Consider the following 24,723-nt stretch of genomic DNA (forward strand, 5'->3'; position numbering starts at 1 on the left):
ATGCGGCCATTCAAACTCTTCTGACGCAACGCTAACTTGAAATGCAAATCCACTTATTAAAGATTTTTCAACAAAAATTTAGATAATAGCAGAAAAGGGAGAAAATTTTGGCAAAAAATTGCTACAAAAAGAGGATCTATCTAAGGATCTTTCGATTCTATCTATTTATAGAGGAAGGTCGGTCATCGTTATCAAGATAGGCAAAATATGGATTAACCGCTCAACAACAATTTTCACCGTACCATAATTATATAGTATCAGATATTTTCATTTCACCCCATAGATATAATTATTTTAATTGCACAATCAAAGCTTAATTGGCATGAGTGACGGCAAGGTCATGGCTTTGATGTGAAGGACTTTGGGCATATCCAAGGTTATACTACTTCAATCTACACCAAGATTAGACAAATAAATATTCACCTCATCAATTTGACTCTCCAAGAAAAAGAGATGCGGCCAATTAATGTCCTACTCAATAGAATAGGTTATCATATTATTATGCTCAATCCCCTCGTCGCCTGATCACTGAGAGCGAGCGCTTGCAAAAAAAATCCGCACTGACCGGAGGTGACTCCGGCGGGGACCCTCTGACGGTCAAGTCAGGGAGGAGACTAGGCAACAGTAGAAAAGAATCAAAAAGCTCAGCGAGAGAGAGAGCTAGAGAGGAGGAGATCGGGGGTTGCGAAAAGAACTTCTCCCAGCACTGTTGCCTTCTCCGTTTTATAGTAGGGCGCGGCATGGCGCCGTCATTAATAGCGCAGACAATGGGAGAATTATCAAATCATCGAAGACTGTCAGAGTCGTCGTGGGGCTGTCGTATCACCGTGGGGCTGTCAAATCACTAGGGTTGACCCATGCCTTAGGTGGGATAATGCCCCAAGAGGCTATGCCACACGCCGCTGTCAGGATAGACAGTCTCCAGCAGTCGTACGGCGTTTTAAGGAGTCGACCGACTGTATGTCGGTGCTTGGTTGAGAAATGTCGGGCGAAAACCCAGAGACCCTTCGACGGATAGTCGGGGGTGTTGCGAGAGTCGGATATCGGGCTCCACAGTTTGGCCAGTCGTGAGGGGAGAGGGTCTGCTCGACCGACATATATTCGGTCGGGCAGCGTCGGCAGTCGTCGGTCGGTAGAGTCGGGTACCGATCAGGCAAGCCCGACGGTGAGTCAGCGCGAGAGGGACCGGTCGGCGCATCCCAACAGTTGCCCTCCACTCTTGAGTTGGATGGCGTGCTGGCCAGCGTCCCTGCACGAGCGACGGCGGCGGGCGAAAGGAGTGGATGTCCATCGCATTAAGTTCTCACTCTGACGACCATACCATTGGTTGGTCCGATGTCAGGCATCTCGTCCCGTCGGACGTCCCGTCCCATCGGTGTCAGGCGTCTCGTCCCGTCGGGAATGGGAACCGTCGTTTCTGCCGTCCCTTCGGGAATGCAAAACATCACGGCCTTTTCACCGTGTGGCAGGTGGCCATTGGGTCGGATCCGCTCAAGCGGATGGAGGTGACGTGGCCCGATCTGATGGTAGGTGCGTCGAACCGTCGGGCCGAAGGAGGGTCCAGATGTCACCACGTGTCACGATCTGGGAGATCCTCGCTGGTCGTGCTTTCATCTCGACCGTCGGGGGGTGCTATATATACAGGGTCGCCTGTATCCAGATTTCTACTTTTCAAACTTGCTGTCGAAACTCTGGTTGAGCGGTCCCTTGCCTCGGGTGACTGTCTCCGTTCCCCCCTCAGGAAACCTTCACCGTTGTCCTTCTTCTTCCTTGCTTCCTCGTGGTTCTCTTCCTTCTTCTTCTTGTTCTCCAACCTCCGTTCCGGTGTAATGGCTAGAACATCCCCAAGAGGAGGTCGGCCGGGGAACCCGACTGACGATCCTCGGTTGACCCCGGAGGTGGAGGTCTCTTCACTTTCGGGGCCGAACGTTGATCGGCTCCGGGAGCAGTACTGCATCCCGTAGCAGTTCCAGCTGTTCGCCCCTGGGGCCAATGGTCGGGTTAACAACCCGCCTGAGGGCCAGGTGGCCTTCTACGTCGAGGACCTCCGAGCTGATCTTCGCTTTCCAGTTTCGGAGTTCGTCCGGAACGTGCTGGACTACTACGGGCTGTGTCCGGCGTAGCTTGCGCCGAACTCGGTTCGACTGGTGGTCAGCTTCGCTTTGTTGTGTCAGCTTCTACCGACCGACCCTCGTCTTTCGCTCTTCTGAGCTTTTTTTGTTCTCCGACCCCACCCTAAAGCCCGAGGGTGGTGGTATTTCAATCCTCGGAAGGGCCTCTCCTTCATTACCGGTCTCCCATCGTCGATTCACGGATGGAAGAACTAATTCTTCTTCGTCTCTTCTTCCGTTCCTTGGGGGGAACCCCCGAACCCAACCAAACGAGAACAGTCGGGTGGAGGCCGGAGACCGGGAAGACTTCCACCGTCTGAAGGACATCTCGGTGCCGAAGCAAAGGGAGCTCGTCACCGAGCAGGCCTTGTACGACGCCGGTTTCAGCTTGGTGCCCCGCCTAGGTCTGTTCTATTTTTTTTTTTTTTGATGCTGATCCTCCGTCGTTGTTGCAGATATGCCACCGAGGATGAGGTTGACGGCAGCCGACATCCGACAGCACGCAGCGTGGAAGAGGCCGGTGCAGGGGGCCGAACCATCGCGCCCTCCCAAGAGGCCTCAGGTAGCTCCACCGAGCGAGCCGACTGGGGCGGAGGTGGAGCCCGGGCGGGCGTCGGACCGGGAGCCAATCATTGCACTATCGGTGCCGACAGTGCTCGTCGAAATCCCGCCCGAGGGACCGTCGATCGAGGGAGCAGCCTCGCTCGAGGGACGGGCGGTCGAGGAATCGATCGAGGGTGTGTCGGCTACTCAGCCGGCAAAAGAGGTTCGGGAAGAGGCACGCGAGCCCGAGCAACCCGCGTCTGCTGCTGCCGCACCTTCGGGAGGGACCCAATCGGGCTCAAGCATGCCATCCTTCTCCGACGTCAGGGCCTGTATATTCGCTCGAGGGAAGGCCCCGATGGCATCCGGCGACGACAGGAGGTCGGCCGGCGGTGGGGCATCGACTGACTCCCCACTTCCCGAAGGAGCGTCGGCCCTGGCCAACCATGACTTGGCCAGGAGGCTATGTCAGGTGCTCATCCTCCCAGCCGACGTTGAGGCCATGAAGAATCAGCATGTCTCCGACATGCTGTCCTCATTCTACCCGACTATGATCCGGGTAAGTCTTCCTCCTTTTCGTTTTCATTATCGTTTGTCATAAGTTCGGTCTTCTGACGGTCGGCTTTGTTGTTTGTAGCTGATTTATAACATATCCGAGCTGGAGGCCGGATACCGAAGATTCGGCGATTTGCGCACGGCCTGGAAGGACAAGGCCATGGCTGCCGAAGCCGATAAGGTCATACGGGTCGACCAGCTGCAGCAGTCGGTCGATCGGGAGGCCCGGCTTGAGGGGGAGATCTCCCGTCTCACCGAGGAGGTCTCCCGACTCACAGGCGCCCTGCCTGCTTCGGGGATCAAGCTGCAGTCGGTCTGGAACGACGCCAAGCGGAAGTCCCGCACCATTCGTCGGCTGCATCACGAGCGGGGCGACTTTATCAAGAGCTCAAGGGCGAACGCGAGCAGCTCTGAGTAAGCCTGGGGAACCTCGCTAAGGCTGAAGAGAGCCTGTCCACCGCTCAGACCGACGCAGACATCGCAAGGGTGGAAGCGGAGTCGGCGAAGGAAGCCATGGGTCGGGCTGTAGAAGACTTTCGCGACTCCGAAGAATACCGGGAGGAACTCCTGGAGAGCGGCTTCCTCTCGTACCGAGTGGGGTACAAGGATGCTCGGGAAGCCGTCCGGAGCTTATATCTAGAGCTCGACCTCGGTAGCATCATTCCGCCAGAGTCGGAGGCCCCAGCTGTGGGGGAGATGGCTGACCCATCATCGGGAGTTCGCACCACCGTAGTGGAAGCCGAAGCGGACTCGGACCAGGCCACCGAAGGTCAGGCGGCTCCGACTCCCGAAGCGGCCCCGACCCCTGAAGCCCGAGTGGATTCGCCGACCGCCCCCAATCTTCGCCCGATGGAGGAAGCCGATTCTGAGGATTAGTCGGTCTTTTGTTTTTACTTTTATTCGGCATACTTGTAATCAGGCTTCGGCCTAATTTTGTAAACTTAGCTTGGACTTTAATGGAATCAAAGTCTTTTTAACTTGGACTCTCTTTCTCTCTCCCCCCCTTATGCATTGTGGAATGTGTCTTGTGTGATTCGTCGAAATACTTTTTGAACGCATAAGTCGTAAGCCCAACACACTAGTTAGGACGTTCGATAGGATCCTAGATAACGATCCGAGGTAGTCGGTAACGTGCGCCGCGGCAAAGGCAGAGCGAATTTCGACTTTGGATCAGCCTCCCGATTGTCGTGTGACCCAATGGTCGAGAGCTTAAGTCGAACGCCTGTCGCCTAGACGTGAGTCGGGCATGTTCGTCGAGTTGAAAGTTGACCGACCTCTGGGCATAACTTGATGGCCGGATCATTCTATAGGATCTGATAGTCAAATGTCGTCCGGTGCGTTCAGTCGAATGGCGTCCGACGCATTTAGTCGGAGAAACGATGACAAGTCGAATTCTCATTACCCAGACCTAGATCGGGTACATACGTCGCATCGTGTGATAAACGGTGGTAAGTCGAATATTCTTCGACCGATCGTGACCTGATCGGTAAGTCGCGAACGCGACATTGGTCGCGTTGGCGTTTTGCCTTTCTTGGCCGTGGCCGAGTCGGCAGGTCAGCCGATCGTCTTGCCCGAGAGTTTTAACTGTGGAAGGAGTGTAATTCCCGTCGTCGTGGATGTATCGGTCCTTTCAAGCATCCGATGTGTCGTTGGCGATCGAGCCGTTGGTTCCCAATGGAATGTTGGGCTCAAGTCGGGGCATCGGGGCTCGTACTTCTCGCGAGCGCCGACCCACAGTTGAAGAGTTGAGATTTCAGACTCCGAAGTTTTGAAACTAAATTTGTATTCCGGACAAGGGGATACAAAGTTTACTGGTAGTACAACTTTAGATTATCGGCATTCCAGGTCCGGGGAATGGCGTTCCCTTCTAGAGTCTCCAGTCGGTAAGCCTCGGCCCGTAGGTGTCTGCTACCTTGTAGGGTCCTTCCCAGTTCGGAGCTAACTTTCCCTGGTCTAGGGGCTTCGAGACTTATAGGAGCAGAGGAGTATAGGAGTCATACTTGGGACGCGTCGGCCTCAGACTTCGCTGTCGAGGTGATCTCGAGCTCTGTCGCGGGGGTGAGACCCGTCTGTCGGTCGGGGGCCTGCTAGGCTCGGCAGGGGCCCGACCCTTCCTTCGCTTCTCCTTCGGGCTCTTGGTCTCGGTCAGGCGTCGGTCGGAAGCTCCTTCGTCTGTGCGCATGTACTTGTACGCGCGCTCTAGCAGTTCGACGTATGTCCGGGGGAGGGTCTTGTCCAAGGAGTAGGTAAATCGAGACCCCCTTAGCCCCCTCTTCATGGCTGAGATGGCCATGTCTTCATTGAGGTCCCGGACCTCGAGCATGGCCGCGTTGAATCACGTCACGAAGTGTCGGAGCGTCTCGTTTTCTCCCTGTTTAAGAGAAAAAAGGCTGTCCGAGGTTCGTGGCGGCTTCCGACTGGTGCTGATGTGAGCCACAAAAGAATGCTCAAGCTATCCGAAGGAGTGAATACTTCCTGGACGAAGGTCGGAGTACCAGGCCCTGACAGCTTTGTGGAGTGTGGCGGGGAAGCCAATGCAAAGGAGGGCATCGGTCGCCCCTTGGATCGTCATGAGAGCCTTGTAGCTCTCCAGATGGTCAACTAGGTCGGTGGAGCCGTCATAGGGCTCCACATGGGGCATCTTGAACCGACTAGGAATCGGCTCGTCGAGGATGAGTCGGGAGAGAGGTTGGGCGGTCTGAAAGTCGACATCATTCGAGGACTTCTGTCCGCCCACCTGCAGCTGGGCGAGCCGACGGTCGATTTTTTCGAACCTGCGTTCGTAGTCGTCGGCTCGTCGGTGCTGAGAGACCCCGGGGGTGGAGTCTCCCGATGAATCCGAGAGGGAGTCGGACGGTGCTCACGGTCGCTTCTCCTTCCTTGCTCGTTTTAGCTGGGAGGGAGACGGCCGTCGAGACCGATGGGTATCAAGCCGCGGCCGCCTCTCCTCCTCTCGGTGGGAGTGCTGTGACAGTTGCTCCTGAGGAGGAGACGGAGACCGACGCAGGCGCCGGCGGCTGCTCCTGGAGGGCATTGGGTGTGCCGTCGGTTGTTCCACCGGCGAGTGCGGCAACCGAGTTGGTTGTTGTTGAAGGCTCTTGACCGCGTCCGTCAGCACGGTCATCTGCCGCACGATCGCCGCGATATGCACCTCCGTGGTCACCATGGGATGCGAAGAGCTAGGTTCCGCCATGGAGGGTGGGGGAGAGGCCTCTTCCCGACAGGAAGACCGTCTCGCCGATCCGGTGGCCCTCGACCGCTGAGCCCTGATTTTTGTCATCTCGAAAGGATGTTTCGAGTTCTGCGGAGGTCGTAATCCCTGTCTCCCCCTATCTGGCGTGCCAAAATCTGTTGCGGCCAATCCTCTCGTCGCCTGGTCGCCGAGAGCGAGCGCCTGCAAAAGAAGTCCGCACTAATCGGAGGTGACTCCGGCGGAGACCCTCCGACGGTCAAGTCAGGGAGGAGACTAGGCAACAGTAGAAAAGAATCAAAGAGCTCAGCGAGAGAGAAAGAGCTAGAGAGGAGGAGATCGGGGGTTGCGAAAAGAACCTCTCCCAGTACTGTTGCCTTCTCCGTTTTATAGTAGGGCGCGGCATGGCGCCGTCATTAATGGCGCAGACAATAGGAGAATTGTCAAATTGTCGAAGACTGTCAAAGTCGCCGTGGGGCTGTCGTATCACCGTGGGGCTGTTAAATCACTAGGGTTGATCCATGCCTTAGGTGGGATAATGCCCCAGGACGGCTATGCCGCACGCCGCTGTCAGGACGGACAGTCTCCAGCAGTCGTACGGCATTTTAAGGAGTCGACCGACTGTATGTCGGTGCTTGGTTGAGGAATGTCGGGCGAAAACCCAGGAACCCTCCGACGGATAGTCGGGAGTGTTGCGAGAGTCGGATATCGGGCTCCACAGTTTGATCAGTCGGGAGGGGAGAGGGTCTGCTCGACCGACATATATTCGGTCAGGCAGCATCAGTAGTCGTCGATCGGCAGAGTCGGATGCCGGTCAGGCAAGCTCGATGGTGAGTCGGTGTGAGAGGGATCGATCGGTGCATCCCAACACATATGACTTTAATAAGGGACGTGCCTATTCTTAGCCATTCATCCTCAAAATCAAAATATTGTGCGGAATTGGGCGTTCCCAGCTAGGTGCTCTTCAGGCCTGGCCAGACCAACCGACCACATATATTTTATATTTGACTTATGAAACTATAAAAGATAATATTGAATTCTAACATGTCAACGGAAACAAGCTCGTGGGATTTTTACGCCACCATGGGTACAAGGCCTGGCTTTGGAGGAAGCAACCTCTCCCAACGCATGGGAAGACACGTGTATCATAAAATGATAAAACCTGCGACAACGCTATCGCATGTGGCGTCTGTTAAAGAGGATGTGAGTGCCGAGTAGCTTCCAAGGCGTAGCATTGGATACTTATCGCGAGGCAGAGTCTGCCGGCTAACGGGGTTAAACAGAGCTCGTGAGGGAAAAATAATAATAATAATTAGCTTATAACCCATACGATATATGAAATATCAAAATCAACTGCTTCTCATTAGCCAGAGTCAGTATTTTTTTTATTGAATCAGCCAAACATATTATCAAATATTTGCATTATATTACAATAATATAAAATTTTCTTAACTGATTTAGACACATATTATTAAACACTTGCACTACAACAATATAAATCAGTCCCGATCGTGCTCTTCATCTCGTTCGCACCATCCTCCACAGCACCTCTTCCTCTTCCCCATCTTTGACCATTTTTGATGGATACTATCTAAGGTTGGCAGCAATGATGGAGACGATACGGGTTGGGAAGCTATGGATAGAATGAAGAAATAATGGAAGGCAAAGACTGGAAGATTCGAAAAAAAAAATGTAAAGAAAAGAAAAAAATACTGTCTTGTAGACACATGACAGACAATGTCTTGAAAAAAAATAAACATATGATGGACAGAGGCTGATGCCTCCATTTTAATATATATGATATAGATATCGATAATTCAAAATTTCAAAACTTTCGATTTGATTGTAAAATGTGAATAAAATAATTAAAATACATGACTAACCATTGTTACCCATTTTTTGATCTAAATTTTGTCTAATTTTTTTAATTTCATTGAATAATGAGGTGATATTTTATCGGATGATTCAAAATTTATGTAGTATAATATTTTCAATCAATAATTTTTCTAATAGATGACTGTGTAAGTGCTAAAAAATATTTACAATATGGCATCATCTTCAAATATGATATGTCTCGAGTTATGCACATAAGTAGAAATGGTAAAATATGATCCAACCCATCAATTCGATCCATGTTCAACCCATCTTAAGCATGTTTGGGTTTGGGCTAAACATGTTCGTGTCGGAAACTAGTCGACCTGTTTAATACGTTATTATAAGGATCATATTTAGTTTCTAATCTTCTAACTTATTTAACTCATTTATTATATAGATTTGGTAGGATCAAATATCCATTAGCATCTGTGCTATTTAAACCGAAGCACTCTGCCCACTGCCTATTTAAAATTTAAAAATCAAAAGTTAAGAGCCATCACCCACGATCCATTAGAATCCCAATCTGCATGTATTCTTTCATATGGCCTTACCTACCATGCATGTCCTCTCCTCTCCTATTCACTATCCCTCTCTCTAAAACCCCAACTCCCACCTCTTTACCATGTCCTCCACCTTTACCACAACCTCCACCCCGACGGCTAATGCCCTTGCTGCCAAGCTCGCCATATTCCTTGATTTGGGTCTCTTCTCATCTCTTATATGTTGGCTCCTCTCTAAAATCCTAGCTCTTGCCTCCTAACCATGTCCTCCACCTCTATTGTGACCTTCACCTCGACAACTGATGCCCTTGTCACCAAGCTCGCCACCCTCCTCCACTTTTTGTCTCCTCCCCCCACCTCGAGATCTGTGCCATGTCTGCCATCCTCCTCACCTGCGGCTCCACCCCTCCTTACCCCTCACAATTTCTCCTTGTTGTCTTATCTTTGGCCTCATCTCTTCCTAATCTCCCAAGTGATTCTTCTTTCCCCTATTTCTCCTGTGTCCTCTCCTCCATTTTTAGGGTTTCATGGTCGATCATTTTTCTCCATCAAATCTATGGTGAGGAAGTGGAGATCGAATGCAATGTGCCTCGACGAGGTGGATTCGACACCTTCTGTAGCATAAGCAACTCGCTTTCCTAGCTGTATACCCATGTCATGATCCAACAAAAAGTCTCCTTTGAGGCTAGCGATGGTTTGCCTCTCCCCACTGCTTCCCACAGATCGATTAATCATTTTTTTTTAGGTTCTTCCTTTGATGGATTGATAACTTTTTTTTCCTCTAATCGATTTGATTGAAGGGTTGGTAGATAAAACTTATGCCGGCTCTCCTTGAATGGAATCATTATCAAGTTTCTTCTTTCTTAATTTGTTTTAAATATTTTTTATTTGCTTCAATCACTTGTTCATGATTTGTCTTTGACAGGGTGCAATTTTTTTAATAATAATTATTATATTATAATAATTTATTATTATAATAATTATTATTATTATTGTTTAATATTTATTTATTAAATTGGTTAAAAAGTCGAATTGGATTATCTATTTATTAAATAGGATAGATTAAGATTTCAAATCTAACCTATTTAATAAATAAGTCAAGTTTAGATTGAAAAATTTTTAATCTGATCCGATTCGATCCGATCCAATTGCCACCCTTTGGACATATCGACAAAAATATTGGATCCCTGCTTGTAATGGCTCAAGCCCTTTTGGAGTTGATGGTTTGTGCCTGGTGGTTCCAGCTATGATTGGACCTCAAGAGAAAAGGCTGTGTGGTATGGTCGCACCTTGCAATCGAGCAAGTGAAGTCAGCAGTATTCAGAGAAAAATGTGTCCATAAGATCATTAGAGGAATTGGCCCTTTAGGTGAAGGATATCATGAATTTGAATTAAAGTGCTCATGGCCTAAGCATCTTAAACGATTTTGAAGATACCGTAGTTCTTAAAATTATAAAGTAAGCACATAAAATTATCATATGATTAATTAACATTGTGTGATTTACTCGTTAATCTCTTTAAACCGGCACTCATGAAACTTGCCACTTTTTGATATAATGATGAAAGATAAGGTGCAGCACAATGTATGAAGCTTCCATCACTAGTGGGTCTGAAAAGATCAGATGTATATAATTTTAAATGTAGCTAATTTTATAAATATCAATATTTTATTTAAAAAAAATTGTAAGAATTTTATATGATAGCTAAAGCATTTCTCAATCGGTGAATTAATCGGTAGTCTAACAATCTCGGCAAGCTTGGTTTCAGAAGTTTGTTTGATTGCGAAAACTTATGTCTTCAATAGGCAAGGCCGACAGGTACAGCATTTATGGCCCAGGTGACCTAACGAAGACGGTTCCTCCCAACTTTTTTCTAGCGCTTTCCGTTCTTTGAATTTCGGCAACCGTTTAATTTAGAATTCCTACTAAACAAAACTCGCTTTAGTTCCCAAATCAAATTTTCCTGTAGAGTCGTAAAGTGATGTATACAAAATGCATTACCATCCACGCATCGCTTTCCGTTCGACGTACACCAGGCATCCTTAAAGTGATACGTCTCTAAATTGTCATAATCCCACTTGACCGCTCCTATGTTGAATAAATGATCATTGGACTTGATAGATGGTTGCGTTCCGATAGTTATCTTCTCAGGCTTAGAAGATTAAATGCTTTGCTTTTTCAATATTATCAACGCACCTAGTTAAAGAAGAAACGTAGTGCTACTACCCTAGCAACAAATCCAACTACCCCCCCCCCCCCCCCCAAAAAAAAAAACTTGTTTGAGATTGTAGTAAACAAAGAAGACATTCAAACATGGCTGTCCAAATGTATCGATCCCGAACCATTTGAATCATCTTATACTTTGTGTTTATAGCCCCTCCAGGACTAGGTGACCTTAGTTATGTGTGCCATCCTCTTGTCGGACGAACCCAGCCCCTCTCCTTAGCTATCGAAACCGGCTGCTGACTTGCAAAGCAAGGATAATTTTTCTTCCACTCAAACCTACAGGCAACGGTGGAGTCTAAGAGGAACCAGAGGGGGCACTGCCTCTAAAAAATTTTAAAATATTTATTATCTATATATATATATATATATATATATATATATATATATATATATATATGATGATCCTTTCAATATTTTAATCTTACACACATTACAAAGTTATTAATTTAAAAAAAATTATATAATTAATTTATATATTAATTTTTATTAAAAATAATAATTTTTTTAAAAAAATAGTTATTTATTTATTTTTTAATCCTTTATTTATTCTTCAATCTTTAATATGGAAGAGATTATTAAAATTTTACACAATCAAAATCATTTTGCAGATGACATAAGCTAATATTTTTTACTTATTTTTATTTATACATAAATTTAATATTTATTGATATTTTATAATATTTTAATTTTATATATATTTTTATTATTTATTATAAATATTTTATTTAAAAAATTATTAATAAATTATTATTTTATCCTCTCAATATTTGATGTTAGGCTCCGCCACTGCCTACAAGACCATTAAACAATACAAAAACTAAAACATGGATAAATCGAGATGGACCAGCAAGCAACAGATCGGGGTGATAATTTATGATTCAATTTGTCAATTTAATGTCGCTTTAAGCATGTTTGGATTTAGCATAGATAAATTTTGATCATAAATGGATCAATTTATTTAGATTTGCTTATTAAATAAGTAGGATTTAGATTTAACGCTTTGATCTATTTAATCTATTTTGATATTTTTAATAATTAGATCGAATCATAATCTGATCTATTTAATTTGTTTAAGATCTGTTTAATCTATTTCAAATATGTTTAACATATTTCTATTTTATTTAATTTGACTTACATAATATATTTAATTAATTTAATTATATTTAATTCATTAAAACTCTATTTAATATATTAGTTCATGATAAATAAATTATCAAATTATTTATTTATTAAAAATATTAAAATTAAATTTTTAATATATTTAATAAATAAAATAAATTTTAATCGATAAATTTTTGATCTGTTTAGAGATCAATCCGTGCCAAATCCGAACTCAACCCTCCACGATTGCCATCCTTAGTGCAAAGTTATTAAACTCGGCCCGACCCGGCCTATCGGATTGAAAATCCGGTGATCCGACCATGGGATCGGGTCGATTATATCATTGAATCGGCTGTGTTTAAAACCCACTTAAATTCGTGCGAATCGGCCGGTTGGACTACCACCTGCTGGATCCGGCAAAACCAATTGAGGCAGAACCCGTTGAAATTTACTGTTCATCTTCTGATCTTCGTCCCTTGGGCTTTGACTTCTCAAGTTCAAGCCCCATCGACATCTTCCCCATCCTTGGTGACCAAGTCAGTAGCAGCGGTAGCGAAGGACGAGGACCGAGAAAATGGTAGTGGCGGCCTGATGGGGACTGGGCACAAACCGACGAGGACGATCAGAGCCTCCGACGAGTAACAGCGGCGCTAACTCTCTCTTTTTTTTTTTAAATCTCTGGTGAATAGGCTTAAGATCGGCTCCTCCGCTTCCTCCTCTTCCATCCACGACCTCCTCCCTCCGCTTCCTTTTCTCCACTCAACCCCCTCCCCCTCCGCCTCCTTCTCTGCTGTCCGGGATCTCCCTCTGCTTCCTCCTCCGCTCAGCCCCCCTCCTGCGCCTCCTCCTCCTCCTCCACCATTCGAGACATCCTCCCTCCGTCTCTTCCTCCTCCACTAGACCCCTTTTGCCTCTTTCTTCGCCGTTCGAGATATCCTCTCTCTGCTTCCTCCTCCGCTCGACTCCCTCCCCTGTCCGCCTCCTCCTCCTCCATATGGGATGCCCTCCTTCTATCTCTTCCATCTCTGCTCGGCCCCCTCCCCTCTCCGTCTCCTCCTTCATCGAGGCATTGGGATTGGATGTTGAAACTTGGAAGCCATTAATGGCATAGATTTTGATCCGTCGGTTTAACCGTTGATCCAATAGTTGGATCGTTGATTCACTGATCTGATATTTTATCTGGATCAAAATTCAGATCGGATTTAATAATTTTGCCTTAGTGGCAGATCTGCAGCCTACACTAATGGCGAAAATTCACCTCCGAAATGGTTGGATTCCTCTCATCACAAGCCTTCCCAATGTCCGCTTTGGTATCTATAAGCCTTTGTCGGTACAAAGTGGAAAAGGGTTTTCAGCCATCGAACATGATTGGAAACCACCAGCAACAGTGGATAATTTTGCAGATAGAAAACAAGCTCCATGTGTGCGAGATTGGTTTTATTTGATTTCAACTTTTGGCCTTTAATATTATGCCTCTTTTTCATCGCAGTCTTGTCGTTCCTTTGCCATGATTAAGTTGTACCGTCCACCTTTTCTCCATTACTTATCCTGTGGCCTATGGAAACCCGGCCTTCTCTGCATCTCGCTTCCCTTTTGCAACGTATGATTTCGAAAGCTTTTGGCCCATGATATCCCTTAGTAGAGAACACTCATTAATATATTATAATCCTTACTCCTTTTCTACGGGAAAAAATTTAGTCATGCAAATTCATATTATAAATAAACTAATAAATGCTTGAATCCTTCGAAGGAAGCTACCTTAGTATGCTAGTTGGTATATCTCCAAATGTGTGGATTACCTGACAACAATATTGAATGCATTCCCGATTATTAGGGTACATCCATAATTTGTTACAACTTGCTATACTACTATCAAGTCCTCAACCCTTCAATGGATGCTCATTAACTGTTAACAACCCATAATTCTTGATAGCTTCCTTTGATCTCTTCTACAATTGTTCTAATTGTCTTATCATTTTTATTTTTCTCTCCATACACCACATTTCTTCATGTTCAAATGAAATTTAAAAATAAATCAGGTGCCATTAAAGAGCAAAAAAAAAAAAATTATAATAATTTGCCAAAACATGGGATGAATGAATAGAGCCAAAGCTAAATTATGAGTTCACATGCAGAAATTTATAAGAACATACCAATCAAAGAAATAATGCTTCCTGTATAGTAAATATAAATTACTCCAATCTACAGCTAATATTACTTTAACAGTGACACATCAATCATCCCATATATCTCTCATATTTGATCTTGCCTATCACCAAGCAAATTTATAACAATGTTGGAGATATATCTTTGACAAAATTTACATGTTGATTGAGATCATAGATTGCACTTTATCAGATACCTCTAATATACTATATATAAAAATTCTATCACTACTAGTATGGTCAATATAAATATTTTTTAAAATATATAATTTTTATTATTATTGAAAAATAATATTGAAAAATAATTTAAATATATAATTTACCATATCTGCCGAGATTTTGATATGTGCATCAGAAATGCCAGCAGATATCTCAAAAATCTCGACCTTTTCAATTTTTTTCACTTGCCGCATCAACCAGATTTTGATTCATCCCAATCCCGGCAACTCACAGAGATACATCCAGTCTATTCATTAATTACAATGCCGTCTTATCGAAAAAAGAAAAGAGAAAATATGCATCTCAATAGCGTATCCTAACTTAATATTATTTTTTTTCCAAAAAAAGACAAGAAGGTTATCGCCGTCATTTCTTGACGCCATTCCCTTATCCCCGAGCAAAGAGAAGACCCCAGGGCCCTCTCCCTTCTTTATAAGAGGACCCTCAACCCCTCCATTCCAGAGAAAGAAAAGAAAGTAGAAAAGAGAAAGGAAGCCAACCCAAATCCTTCTCTTCCATCCTCCACTATCCTCTATAGTCTCTTCTTGTTCTGCCAAGCACCTCGAGTTTCCGTGAGAATTGACGGAAAATTTAGGACCCATCACTCAATTCTTGGCAGCCTCCGTCAACTCCTCTCTTCCTGAAGGAGATATTTATATAGAGAGTGAGATGGGTATGAATGGCCGGTGCCCCTTGATCTCTTCTCATAACGGCTCCGTTATGATGATCACCAGCTTCTTCCGACACAAGTACTAGATTACAGGCGGCGAAGATTTCTCGGGGTGGAGGAATCATGCCCGTCCGATTGCATCAAGAACACAGGGGAAGAGGTGGTGTTGTGTAAGCTTTCTTGAAGGTTGTAAGGAAAAAAGGCTTCTCCTTTTTCTTCGGGTAAAAGAAAAGAGCGGGAGAAGAGGGAGAGAGGAAAAGGTGGGAGATGGCGGGAAGGTCTTATGAGAGTTCGAAGATGTCGGTTTTGCTCCCGAACAATTGGATTTCCTCCGAGGCTATTGAGGCCCTGCTCTCTTCGGGACCTTCTCATGGAGAATTCCCCGGTAACATCTCTCTCTCTCTCACCGTCCCTCTTATACCCTGTTTTTAATGTTAGAAGGTTTCTTTCGCTTTCTTTGATTTTTGGGTCCAAGTTTGTGGTCGTAAAAATTGTTGATCCAATAGAGAAAACAGACTCGAAGGCCTGAATTTGTTGATCTGCCTCTTCCAGTTCCAATGCTGCTTAGCATATTCCAACAATTATTAATCTTCAATTATTCACTACAACTGAGATATAATTCTTGATATAATTGAAAGTTTGTCATGTTGATCTAAATTCGGTTGGTGATTGAAGCACTACAATAGATTGGTTCTCTGGCACAACTTTTTCGGTGATTAGTCTCTTTTTCGCGTGGCTGTCTCTGCTCCCTTTTATTCAAAAAGAATTCCATTTATTGTTTTTTCCTCCCTCATTATGTTATGATTTCAAAGTCTGAACAGTGATCTAATTTAGCACCATTTCCTTATACCATTTATCCTACTGATGCTTATGGACACCTAATATTCTCCTTTTCCTTTTCTTTCCGAGTTTTTTCCCTTCTAAATTTGACTTACTTTACCTCTGCCTTTGCCCTGCTTTCACATCTTTGCACACTACCTTTTCCAGAAAGTTCAGTACATGCTGGTGAAAGATTTTGGGATCATATTGTTGCCATAGAATTAACATTTTTCTTGGAGAAGAAAGGAAAAAAAAAAAATCATTTAACAAGATCATTATCAGTTCGAACAAAAGTTCCTTGTATATGGTGAAAGAAGTTGCGAGTAACCAAGCTATTTGCTTTATAAAATTTAACATCCGAAAGTTATGATATGTTGCATCGATATAAGCCTCTTGTTTTTTTTTTTTTTTTTTGCCCTCAGAAATCTGATATCGTATAAAAATCTTTCGCCATTCAGTTCATTACATCTATATATTTTTTGATGATGCTATATGTATAGTTGGATAGTTATTGTCATTCTTATTTATAGTGACACTTTGATATGCAATGAATTCTAAAACATTTCTCCCTCAGGTTCAGGGTCTGTGATGAATTTTGAAGATGTCCATGGGCAGAGGCCTGAATGGCCCTTTTGCAGACCATTTGAGTTGGAAGAAACTGGTGATGAGGACTTGGACGAGGGTGTTCACCGTCCAGAAAAGAAAAGGAGGCTTACAGCCGATCAAGTTCAGTTCCTTGAGAGGAGTTTTGAGCTTGAAAACAAGCTTGAGCCAGAGAGGAAAGTTCAGCTTGCCAGGGACCTCGGGCTGCAGCCCCGACAGGTTGCAATATGGTTTCAAAATCGCCGTGCTCGGTGGAAGACAAAGCAACTGGAGAAGGACTACGAGGCCCTGAGATCTAGTTATGATGCACTCAAGACTGATTATGATAACCTGCTCGACGAGAAGGAGAAACTTCAAGCCGAGGTAATCCATTCAGAACTTTCACAAAGAATTTGGTTCTTTAAACACTGCTTCTGGTCTGCCAACCACACCTATTCCTTAATTACTTCTTCAAACTTTGAATATATTGCATTTGTTTCTTTAAGTTATCTGCTGCTGTTGAAGCACTAAAAATATAAGAGGTCAGATGAAATATAGTGTAGGAGTATAACATGGGACTATTGACTATCTTATTTTCATCTATCACTTTCATTCTGATCTATAATAGTTCCTGATCTGTTTATATATGGACAGGTTGGTTAACATTTTGCAACTGTCTCGGATGGCATATTGCATATCTTGGATGTTTCAACAAACTAATCTAATTCTGTCTTGCAGTCATTCTACGCATTACTTGTGATGCCTGCATAATGTTTTAGGTCTAGAAAGGTGTAAATCCTGACGCTTCTAGCTAAATCACTAGTTTTTTTTTTCCTCTTGTTTTTTTCTCTCGTCATATTGCGGATTGCTACTAACGAAAGCAGTAGATGGACATGTCATGTATACTATATGTTCATTGCTACTGAAAGGAAAGTTTGACACAGCATCCTGCCTCATTTCATCTGTTCAATGGGCTGATTTTTTTTTGTGAATTTAGTATTCTAAATTATGGAACCATTGCCCTCATCAACTGGAGCTTCATCTTGACAGGTTCTTTCTCTCACAAACAAGGTCTTCCTCAAAGACAAGGATATCGGCAGCTCGGAGCCATTTGAATGCACCAAATTTCCTCACCAACCGCAGAATATGGTCTCGGATCCTATGGGTGAGATGAAAAGAGTAGATGGCCAGGTCACAGTATGCAAGCAAGAGGACCTCAGCTCGGTCAACAGCACCGTGTTAGACTCCGGGAGCCCTCCCTACATTGATGAAGTAGATCATCGCTCCACACTGATGGAGCCTGTGGATTCTTCCAATGCTTTTGAACCTGATCACTCCGATCTCTCACATACCGAAGAGGTTGATGAGGTCCAAGGTTGTGGCTTCCTGAGGCTTGAAGACAATTTGAATAATTACAGGTTCCCTGCGGAGGACCAGTCCTATTGGCTCTGGCCTTGACTTATACGATGTTCGATGTGCACCTATTTTATTGTGTTTTCTCTGTCTTGCGTGATATTAATTTGGTGGTGAATAATTAGGAATAAAGCCATTTTAGTGGCAACCAACGTCTAGAAGGTTTGTGAAGCCTTTCGTCTTTGTATTGAGTTTGTTCTTATATAATAAAGTTGTATAGTTTTCGTGTAAAATTCGTGGCAATGGAAAGGTACTTGGTCAATGTCTTGGGAATAGATAGGTGGCCCTCTCTTTGGAGATGGTTGTCTGAATGCTCGAGTGGTTTTTGTCCATTTGCGTGACTCGGATGCACTACACTGATGACTGAGAAATTTCAAGGCTTATTACGGAAGAAATTATATCCAGCTCAGCGGTATATCATGCTAGTAAAATACCGCTCCATCTACGTGAAGCCGGTGGGATTTTAGATCTCATGGATTTGTATCAGATCGGCCTCATAAAAAGGATCTCCTCCATCGATCGGATAAACATGATCAGCTCTCTCAAAATACTTAATCTCAAAAGTGATCTTATTAGATCGGTGATCTCGGAGAAATCTAGTGGGAGGCTGAGATCCTCCAATGCCCGAACAAGATTGAGAAATTTGATACCGGTCCGACCATAAGAGACGGTGACAAAGGCGGTGACATCAACAAAAAAGCAGGGCGGGGGTGGTTGTATGCTAGCCTATTCCACGATGAGGTAGATGTAGGCCAGAAGACTAGCCATGAAGTGGGGACAAGGGTTATGCTCCTCCTCATGCTTCACCAACGGTTCCATTCATGGACAATGAGGTTTGTGCTCCTCCTCTCGATCATACATGACATTTAGGTCAGTCCACTCAATCTCCTCTCTAATTAGGACCTTGTATTATCTGCCAGAAAGCCTAGATCCTTCATCACCATTCGTGTAAAATCTAACAACTATTTTCCCTCTCCATCGGCTCGTGTTAAGGTGCAGCAATTTTTCAATCTCCACTGAGACGGGATGGCGCATTCTGCTAAATTCACTCGAAGGGATAAGATGGTTCAAATCGAGATAAAAGAGTGGCACCAAGGAAATCGAGGTAGAGACGGGAGAAATTATTGATTAAAAGTATTCTGTTACATGGATTTTAGACCATCCAATAAAATGTGGCCATATCGTTCAGTGATTCAAAACTTAAAACTTTTTTATTTAATTAAAAAAATATGAATAATAAATAAAATATGATTTTTGCTGATTTTTTTAATCTTATCGAATGATGTGGTCATATTTTATTAGAATAATTCTAGCCTATAAAATCCTCAACAACGGTCCGCTTCTCTTGCTCTTTTTTTTTTCTCTCTCTCTAATACTGATTACTGAGGTGGCTAGAATGTCCGTCTAATGGAATATTATTTGCACAGTATACTGCTGAGCTGGTATCACTGAGCTGGAGTGTTCTTTTGTCCATTTGAAGAACTTTCATGATGAACCAAGAGTTTCGAGGCCTGTTACAGGGACAGATGGGGGAGAAAGCACGGTCCTTTCCCATGCTACCCTGAGGATGCGTTTTTTTGCATCGACGTGATATGGCAGAGGCCTTTCAGTGAGAACGAGAGACTAGGACGTGGTGGGAGTACTCCTGAGAATGTAAGGCGGGTAATGTTTGCGCTGCCGAGCGGTCCATCTCAATTGAAATCTTGAGAGGGATGGATCATGAACTGCGCGTGATATATAATACCATGTTGTTTAATTTATCGGTGAGAGATGCTTGCGGAGTTCGTGCTCTGTCCCAACTTGCATCGTTCTATTGGACGATAACAATTGCGAGTTTTCATTAATTGTAAACTAGAATTTTGCTTATGCTATGCATGTTATACCTGGAAAAATTCAACGTTGAAGAGAATCAAAAATAATAATAATAATAATAATACATGATTTAATTTTTTAATTTATTAAAAATATTAAGATAATAAAATTAAAACTTCTTTATAGTACTGTTTATCCAAGTATGCGTGATGGTCGCTGTACGATGAAGCAGTCATCTTCTCATTCTTTTTTGTAGTATGAATATTATTTTTAATAATATGTTATGTATTTTAGACACCAAAAATATGATGGTGAAGTCCATAACTTCAATGCATACCATTGATGTGTTTCAACATTAGTGTATGCTGTGAATTGAAAAGACATGTGATGTACATCTATCTAAAAGCTAATTAATTTATAGTCTTCCATCTTGATTCGCATGTATGATTTTAAAAGATGTTGACTGGGTTATTGAATAACTCATGATGTGTTTATGAAAAATGTTATCCAACCATCAATCTTTAAAAAAAATAATTCTTAAAATATGCAGAACAATAATAATAATAAAAAATGCAAACTATGATCCATAAATTTTAGTTCATCTCTTGAAAAATGTGACCATTATTTTGCTATTGTCACGTTGATAAACTGTCCAATTTGAACACCACTCTTCAACCTGCACCAACTCCTGGTTGTGCCAACCATGAACTTACACAAGACGATTAGGAGGCGGCAGTTCTGTCAAAGACATGGCAGATGAGGCGTGTTTGACCCACAAGATAGCATTAACTAATAATAATAATAATAATAACCTTTAGATGAATTGAATTAAGTAGGGAATTTGGAACAGTTTTTGCTTGGCACCAGTCTAATGATTGGGTCCATGCTTCGCCGTATGCCACGTATTTTGTTGCCTACGTCTCGGTTCGAGAGGGGACGAGGAGTGACGCGTCCCCATGATGCGACCTGTCCGTGTACGCGTCGACTTCTGATGGTATATTTATAACCAAGCTCGCCACGCAAGCACCTCCAACACCGCCACGGAACCAACCACCAGGCGGGACCCACGTGGCTGCCAGCTCCGCGCAAGTGGCCTCGACACGTCCTCTCACTCGACGGCAAGGTGGGTCCCATACTTCTTGGCGTCTTCCGGGCCGTCCATTTCCGCGGCGGCAGCGGGATAAAGAAACGGGGGGTGGTCCCAAATTGGAGCCCAGATGGCACGGTTTCCGCACTTTCTAAGGGCGAACCCAACCCTGACCGACCCGGCCCGACCCTCCTTTGGACAGTTGGCATGGTTGGCGTATCAGCGTCCACGCAAGCACCTTTTATGTCACACGCGTCTATCTGTGATACGACAACATTCAGCACGTGAAACACCACGGATAGGTACTGTGGGTACGTCATCCACGATTTTGTTAACATCTTATATTACTTAAATATGTTCAATTAACTTAAACTAACAATAAGCGGGGAAAATGTGCATCCAATGAACGTCTTTGGAGCGTCGGCACAAACTGTGAAACGAACGAGGTTTTATTTATTTTTTTATATCTTGCGTATGACAAGCAGAGGGGTGGCGTGGTTGCTGATCTCATTCATGCGTTTTACCCCGGGGAGTAGATCCTCCGGTAAGCCGCAATGGTAGGTGGGGCGGACACCCAAGAGAAGACTATGGATCTTTGGTTGCATACCTTGCGTGCAACGTTAACGGTCTTCTCGGTATTTTTTTTTTTTTTTTTGATTGATTGAAAATATAATTTTATCCACAGAAACTTATGCGTACATGTCTGTCAGTATAAGTGAAAACAGAAAGCCAACAACAAGTTGTAACTTATACAAGCCTAAAAACTGTGGAGATATATATTGACAATATCCTATCCTGACAACACATACATTTTGTGAAGTATATAAAAGTGTACGATGAAAAAGAATGATTGAGTTATGTGCCCAAAAAATTGAGCAAAAATCAATTGAAGGTTTGCTACTTGTATTGTATTGTATCTTTCTATAGCTATGAATTAGCAACAAAGACGGCGAAGAAAATAACATCAGTAGGGTATAGGCACTATGAACAAAAGCCTGTTCTATAATGAGAGATAATGCCCAAGGCGGACATGAAGAAAGAAGGTCGCTGTCACTAACTGCATCCTCCTAGTAAAGAAATATTAGATATTTGAAATTATGAAACCAAAGATAGCTTGTAAAGCATTGCAAATTCTGGCCATTTGATGAATCCTGCATCCATATAGAAGATCCAATGTAAGAAAGAAATATTTATATTAGCAACTGGATGAACTTTCTGTTAATTCTGCAAGACAACAAAGAACCCATGTTAATAAAATATTTTTTTTTTCTTTTTTCTGATACTTTTTTGCTACTATTTTTTTTTTCTTTTTTTTTTTCTTTCCTTTTTGATTCTGCTTTTTTGATTCTTCATTTTCAATCTCGGACTCTTTTTTTCTTTTATTTTTCCAAGGATATGATATATATGGCCAATGTCTGAAACATTGAAAACAGTACACCCATACATAGACCAATTCAGACAATGGAAGAAGATGCCTAAAATGAATCATCATATTGTGAAATTCCATAGAAGTATAGAGTTCCGACGACCACGAACAGAAATACGAATTAATATATGCATTAAGTGAAGCAGCAGCAAGGCATGCACTCCAGGGAAGAGCCATTGTCATTTTGAACCAAAGATAGGTTCCAAAACCATGGAGACTCACCCTATGGGCCAATTTATGTATCTATGCCCAAAATACTTGTATGCTGGCAGCCGTATGTACAATATAAAATTTCACTACTATGTTCCATGCGCAAAGAAGGTGACCAAGTATTGAAGATTCTGACATATGTGCTGGAACATAGAGCATAAAGATGATTCAATTGAAGAAAAATATGACTACATTTATAAATGTAGTGATTTCCTCTTAATGCTGCAGAACAAAAGATATCTAATGTTAGTAAAATAAATTCTTTCCTCTTTTTTTGATTTTTTTCTGCTATTTTTTTTGTTTTTTGCTGTTTTTCCTTTCTTTTTGTTTTTGCTTTTTTGCCTTTTTATTTTCGATCTCTTTTCTTTTTTGTTTTGTTTTTTCAGTAATATGATACATTTGCCAGATGACTAGGATGCATGAAACAGTAGACTGACACAGTGAACCATTTCAGGCAAAACAAGAAAATGCCTTAATCGAAGCTATAAGTCATGGGAGCCAAAGGAAGTGTAGTATGCCTTCAACCACCAAGAGAGTCAGGAATTAAAATGTTTGATCAGTGAAGCACAATAGTAGGACCTCTGATGCCCTTTTGGAAAGATGACATTGATGAACCTTTCGCTGTTTAATGTAATGCTAACCACCGCAGTTGATCAGGTAATTTTAGAAACTGTGTCAAGATTTACAGAAGCAATTATATATGATAAATGCACTTCCGACAGCAGATAATCTCCCTTATGCAGCATTCAAAAACATTGGAGCCTAGTGAAAGTGATATGTGAGCACATGAGGCACATATCCTCTTCTTTCAATAGGCTGACCAAAGAATTCTTAACCACCATCAATAAGCAGTGATACAGATGCACAGCATTAGTATTTTTGCTTTTTTCTCTCTTTTTCTTCTAGTCCTTAGATATTTATTGAATATCATATAAAATTCCCTCTGAACGTTCAACTTTCACCACAACAATGCAATTGGTGATTTGAAGATGTGGCTCCCCAAGACTTTGGTGATATTCCTGCACAAATAAGATATTAGCATCAGAAAACTGTACAAACCGACCTTAAAAGCAATACAACACAAAGCAATGAGACTGATGTTCCCTAGAGGAAGTAATTTGTATAGGATTGTATGTATGGCCTCCATGTCCTTCGCTCTTTCATCCCCTTCGTTGATATAGAACTCCATATCTGTCTGCATTAAAAAGATATAAACAATATGAGTCAATCTCATTGAGACTATTTCATTGAAAATCATCCGATCTGGCCTTAGTAGCTGAATAATTTGCCACTTGATTTTCCTCCTTATATATGTGAGCCAGTTGAAACTCTTGCAATTGGAACCGCCAAATGAAAATACCCCATAAAAAAGAGAATTTTTTAGCCAATTGATTTTTCAATACTTCAATCCACTGAATAATAGTACATGAATCACCTTCTAAAATAATATGAGTTGCATTAAATTTAGTAACAACAATAGACATATCTAAACAAGCAACTATCATTTCAGCAAAAGGCACAGAAATATTAAATAATTTTTTTCACTAGTCTGCAAGATATAAGCTGCATAGTCTCTAAGAACATAAGCTAACGAAGCCTGTTTTTATACAAGAGAGCCAACAAAATTGATTTTAATAAACCCATAGGGAGGGGATAGCCAAGAGACTGATAGAGATGTATTGCTCTTGGCAGCAAAAAATTGAATGCTACCCCAGTGCCTATCCGGGTACAAACTAGGACCACTGATATAACTCATGGCTCTACGTAGAACTTGCATAAGCATAAAAATAGTATGACTAAAAATGCACTCATTTCTTACCTGCCATATTATCCAAGTAACACAAACCACAAAAGTTTTCTCCTCCTTACTAACATTGGCATTTTGCATAAAATCAAACAAGCTTGTCAAAGAAATGAACTCTGAAGGTATTAATTGCATATGAGAAATATACCTCCAACAGCGATATGCAATAGGACATGCGGTGAAAAAAGATTACAATCTTCAATAATATCCAAACAAATATCACAAAACTCATTATTAGAAGAAATTATTTTACAATGAGCAAGATACTGTTTAGTTGGTAGACGAACCTATAGTAATTACCACCAAAAGTACTTAACACGAGATGGGAGTGGCTTGAAAAGATGGCCATATTCATGCAAAGTCGGTTGCTAGTCCATAAAAGACATATCTTTAAGGGAAATATGAGGAAGCTTTGA

General features: G+C 42.9%; 1 protein-coding gene across 1 annotated transcript; it reads left to right on the forward strand.

Annotated features, from left to right (window-relative positions):
• Positions 1 to 14,934: 14,934 nt before the first annotated feature.
• On the forward strand, positions 14,935 to 18,201 carry LOC105040317 (homeobox-leucine zipper protein HAT5). Its single transcript, XM_010916799.4, has 3 exons — positions 14,935 to 15,539; positions 16,548 to 16,939; positions 17,606 to 18,201. Exons 1-3 carry the CDS (start codon positions 15,422 to 15,424, stop codon positions 18,011 to 18,013), a joined length of 918 nt encoding a protein of 305 aa, XP_010915101.1. The 5' UTR covers positions 14,935 to 15,421; the 3' UTR covers positions 18,014 to 18,201.
• The last annotated feature ends 6,522 nt before the right edge of the window (positions 18,202 to 24,723 follow it).

This window comes from Elaeis guineensis, chromosome 3 (assembly GCF_000442705.2).
Source record: "Elaeis guineensis isolate ETL-2024a chromosome 3, EG11, whole genome shotgun sequence".
Lineage (NCBI taxonomy): Eukaryota > Viridiplantae > Streptophyta > Magnoliopsida > Arecales > Arecaceae > Elaeis > Elaeis guineensis.